This window comes from Octopus bimaculoides, chromosome 19 (assembly GCF_046866305.1).
Source record: "Octopus bimaculoides isolate indiv1 chromosome 19, ASM4686630v1, whole genome shotgun sequence".
In the NCBI taxonomy this organism is placed as follows: domain Eukaryota; kingdom Metazoa; phylum Mollusca; class Cephalopoda; order Octopoda; family Octopodidae; genus Octopus; species Octopus bimaculoides.
The window spans coordinates 43,693,910-43,698,909 of NC_142946.1; the positions used below are offsets into that span (position 1 = coordinate 43,693,910).

The following is a 5,000-nucleotide window of genomic DNA, read 5'->3' on the forward strand; positions in this document are numbered from 1 at the left end:
GTTTGTGGTGTGTGTTTGTGGTGTGTGTTTGTGGTGTGTGTTTGTGGTGTGTGTTTGTGGTGTGTGTTTGTGGTGTGTGTTTGTGGTGTGTGTTTGTGGTGTGTGTTTGTGGTGTGTGTTTGTGGTGTGTGTTTGTGGTGTGTGTTTGTGGTGTGTGTTTGTGGTGTGTGTGGTGTGTGGTGTGTGTTTGTGGTGTGTGTTTGTGGTGTGTGGTGTGTGGTGTGTGGTGTGTGTGTGTGTGGTGTGTGGTGTGTGTGTGTGTGTGGTGTGTGGTGTGTGGTGTGTGTGTGTGGTGTGTGTGTGGTGTGTGGTGTGAGGTGTGTGGTGTGTGTGTGTGTGTGGTGTGTGTGTGTGTGTGTGTGTTTGTGTGTGTGTTTGTGGTGTGTGTGTGTGTGTTTGTGGTGTGTGTGTGTGTGTTTGTGGTGTGTGTGTGTGTGTTTGTGGTGTGTGTGTGTGTGTGTGTTTGTGGTGTGTGTGTGTGTGTTTGTAGTGTGTGTGTTTGTGGTGTGTGTGTTTGTGGTGTGTGTTTGTGGTGTGTGTTTGTGGTGTGTGTTTGTGGTGTGTGTTTGTGGTGTGTGTTTGTGGTGTGTGTTTGTGGTGTGTGTTTGTGGTGTGTGTTTGTGGTGTGTGTTTGTGGTGTGTGTTTGTGGTGTGTGTTTGTGGTGTGTGTTTGTGGTGTGTGTTTGTGGTGTGTGTTTGTGGTGTGTGTTTGTGGTGTGTGTTTGTGGTGTGTGTTTGTGGTGTGTGTTTGTGGTGTGTGTTTGTGGTGTGTGTTTGTGGTGTGTGTTTGTGGTGTGTGTTTGTGGTGTGTGTTTGTGGTGTGTGTTTGTGGTGTGTGTTTGTGGTGTGTGTTTGTGGTGTGTGTTTGTGGTGTGTGTTTGTGGTGTGTGTTTGTGGTGTGTGTTTGTGGTGTGTGTTTGTGGTGTGTGTTTGTGGTGTGTGTTTGTGGTGTGTGCTTGTGGTGTGTGCTTGTGGTGTGTGCTTGTGGTGTGTGCTTGTGGTGTGTGCTTGTGGTGTGTGCTTGTGGTGTGTGTTTGTGGTGTGTGTTTGTGGTGTGTGTTTGTGGTGTGTGTTTGTGGTGTGTGTGTGTGTGTTTGTGGTGTGTGTGTGTGTGTTTGTGGTGTGTGTGTGTGTGTTTGTGGTGTGTGTGTGTTTGTGGTGTGTGTGTGTTTGTGGTGTGTGTGTGTTTGTGGTGTGGTGTGGTGTGTGTGTGGTGTGTGTGTTTGTGGTGTGTGTGTGTGTGTGTGTGTGTGTTCACGTGTCAATGCTCTGTCGTATATTATTATCATGGTGTATGCGTGAATGCGTATACATGTTGAAGCAGTGTGTTGATCCAGTGGCTATGTATGTAGATCCGGTGCGTTCTTATACCCCATCATGTATGAATCCACTGTGTGTCCGTATGTATGTGTTGATGCCACCCCCACAGAACCCCCCCTCCTCCGCACCTAATCTTTCTCTGACCATTCCTTTACATCTGCCGTTTTTATTTTCATATCTACATTTAAATGTTGGCTTCAAACATATATATATATATATATGCAGATGTTTGTGCATCTGTGTTTGTTCCCTCATCATTGCTTGACAGCCTGTGGTGGTGTATTTATATCCCCGTAACTTAGCAGTTCGGCAAAAGAGGTGGATAGAATAAGCGGTATGCTTGCAAAGAATGAGTCCTGGGATCGAGTCGTTCAACTTAAGGCAGTACTCCAGCATGGCCACAATCAAATGACTGAAACCAGTCAAATGAGTGGTTGGCGTTTGGAAGGGTATCCAGCTGTAGAAACTCTGCCAAATCAGATTGGAGGCTGGTGTTGCCATCCGGTTTCACCAGTCCTCAGTCAAATCGAATTGGTAGAAACGTTAGCTCGCCGGGCGAAATGCTTAGCGGTATTTTGTCTGTCTTTACATTCTGAGTTCAAATTCAGCTGAGGTCGACTTGGCTTTTCATCCTTTCGGGGTCAATAAATTAAGTACCAGTTCCATACTGGGGTTGATCTAATCAATTAGCCCCCTCCCCCAAATTTCAGGCCTTGTGCCTTTAGCAGAAAGGGTTATTATTATTATTATTATTTTTATTTTTATTATCATTGTAACCTGGCAGGATTTTTAGAGCTTTGGTAAAAAGTTCCGTTCCTTTGCGTGGCACCTTGGACAAGTTTCCTCTTCTATAACCTCAGGCCTACAAAAAACCTTGTGAGTGGATTTGGTAGATGGGAACTGAAAGAAGCCCATTGTGTGTATGTGTGTGTGTCTTTGTGTCTGTGTTTATCCCCCATTGCTGCTTGACAACTGGTGTTGGTTTGTTTACCTCCCCATAACCTAGCAGTTTGCCAAAGAGAGACTGATATAATAAGTAAGAGGCTTAAAGGAAACAATTAAGTACTAGTGTCACTTAATTTGACTTTAAGTTCTTCAAGACGGTGCCCCAGAATGACCGAAATTGATAAGGGACAAAGTTGCATCTCCTTTCACCAAAAGTTAACTTGGTCATTGGGCAAACAGAGACTGTCCATGCAGGCCATTGATGAAACACCTCCAAGATGGCTGAACCAAAATGGCTTCAATCCATTGACCGGACTCTAGTACAAGGCTGTCCTCATCAATATTAACGAGAACATTGTAAACCGGATGAATTATCATGAGGGGGTATCAAATTAGTTATGTTACCAAAAACAGCCATTTGTTAGTTAGCAAGTCTTTGATTATATGTATATGTGTATGTATGTATATATGCATGTGTGTGTATATGACTGTCTATACATGTCTATATATCTATGCATACGTGTGTGTATATAAATGTATATTGCATCGCATGTTCGCATTCGCAACTCATGTTACCTTTCTCTGCTGACTCATATATGTGGGGGTGGGGTGGGGTGGGGATGAGGTACGTGTGTGCACATGTAGATGTATCGTTTACACCCATATTCACATTCACATTGCAAATATTTATATATACGTGTGTTTGGGGGTGTGTGTGTGTGTGCATGTATACACATACACATGGAGAAAACCCGACACACCCAGTCAAAAGCACACAAAAACACAAACCTGCACACATGCCACCCATATATATATACATATGTGTGTATATGTTGATAGATATGTATACACACACAAGCCCATGAAAGACCTCTGAAAAGATTTCATTGAATCCCATTCACAAGATATCAGTCAACTGGTTATTGTAGAAGACTCTTGCCAAAGTTCCCATGCAGTTGGATTAAACCAGACGTGTGTGTGTGTGTGTGTGTGTGTGTGTGAGAGAGATCTTAGGCTATTATTTGAAGTTCCAGATTTCGTTAATATCACTTTCACTAAGCACTTATTTGCCTCTTTTTAAAAAATTTTCTGTGTTTTCCTACCTATCAAGGCCAGTATTGGGGTTGAAATATACTGCAGAAAAATGAGAGAGAGAGAGATGGGGGGGATACATACACGTTGAGAGATGTGACCGCCCCACCTCCCATCCCCAGAGTACAATGGTTGCTAGCATCGCATATTTTGTTGGGAGGAAGCCACCAAGTTTACATCCTTGTGCAATTTTCTTTGAATATATTACACAGACGCACTCACTCACCCACCCACACACTTGTTCACACTGGCGCACACACACACACACTCCCTCTCCCTCTCCACCCTCTTGTGTTTTCGTTATTCGTCCTTGTCAGTAAGGGTGGGGAAACATTTACATTTCAAGTTTTGCTGAGCACATCAAGAGATGAGATGCAATGATAAATGTTGGTGTCTTTAGTTATCTTAATTATATTTATCTCACCGTCACCGTCTCCGTCCAAGTCTCCGTGTGTGAGTGTGGCCTTTATGTCTGTTTCTTCTTAGCTAGTATGGGTTGGAGGACTGTATATTATTTACATTATTTACATTTGACAGATATTTGTCCTCATCTTATCAAACATAAATAATGTAAATAATGTACATAATTCCTCATCTCTTAAATATAGAACTGTATTAAAGGAATGTATATTATAAAGGAATCTTTTCTTTTTTTTTTTATGGCCTGTTACTAACCCTTAACTGTTTCTCAGGAAGGGGTAATTTTATTCCATGTATCTTTAAAAGTATAACCCCAGCAGAGCAGCAGTTGACAGGCAAAAATGGCCTCAACGTCCACTGTTTGTTGTAACTGAATAAGATTTCAGGTAAAAGACTCACACACCAACACATGCATGCAGACACACACATACACACACACACTGAGCTACCAGTACATGAGTCTAAGCCTATGAACTCTGATCAAATTTGCCACTTTCACCTATATTTGAATAAATTCATTGAGGGCAGCATTTTTCTCTTCTCCTTCTCCAAGAAGAGTTTGAAACTTGATAAAGTCTTTGCTGTAAATGAAGACATCAATATTCAATACTTTCTGTTGTATCCACCAAGATTCCATTCCGTTTCTTGTGCTGTAGGCATCAGATGGCCAAAAGCTGTCTGTTCTTTCCGTCCAAAAGAAGGGAGCTCCGTAATCATCAGGATGGACATGTCTACCATGTGACAACAAGAGTTTGTGTCCTAAACTCCACAAATCAGCAATGTTCTCTGACTGAAAACAGGTGTGGCCAAAATGGCATTATTGTTCTGCTTGCACCTGACAGCGCCACCAAAGCCGGTAAAAGTTATCCTGAACTCTCAATACTTCCTGGTAAGACTACCAGGTGAGCTTTTCCTGAAAACGGTCCGTTCTGTTAAGACTACCAGGTGAGGTATTTCTAGAAACGGTCCATTCTGGTAATTCTCCCAGGATAGGCTGCTCTGCCAACTTTTGCCAATGCCTCTTCCAAAATTCCAGGCCTTGTACCTGTAGGAGAAAGGACTATTATTATCATTATTATTATTTTTATTATTATTATTAGGCGAGCTGGTAGAATTATTAGCACACTAGTGGAAGGGCTTAGTGGTATTTTATCTGCTGCTACGTTTCGAGTTCAAATTCAGCCGAGGCCAACCTTAGCAATCATCCCTTCAGGGTCGATTAA

At 42.5% G+C, this 5,000-nt stretch overlaps 2 protein-coding genes across 17 annotated transcripts in view; one reads left to right on the plus strand and one right to left on the minus strand.

The window, feature by feature from the left end:
- The window catches only part of LOC149131848 (uncharacterized), a gene marked incomplete at its 5' end in the record, with an annotated part of 1,309 nt that extends 319 nt beyond the window's left edge, over positions 1–990 (minus strand). The window contains one exon of the mRNA XM_089366423.1: positions 1–990. This exon is cut by the window's left edge and continues 319 nt beyond it. Within this exon, the coding sequence (XP_089222549.1) occupies positions 1–990 (990 nt within the window).
- The window catches only part of LOC106874507 (muscleblind-like protein 1), a 370,239-nt gene that overhangs the window by 163,907 nt on the left and 201,332 nt on the right, over positions 1–5,000 (plus strand). The window lies entirely within an intron of this gene.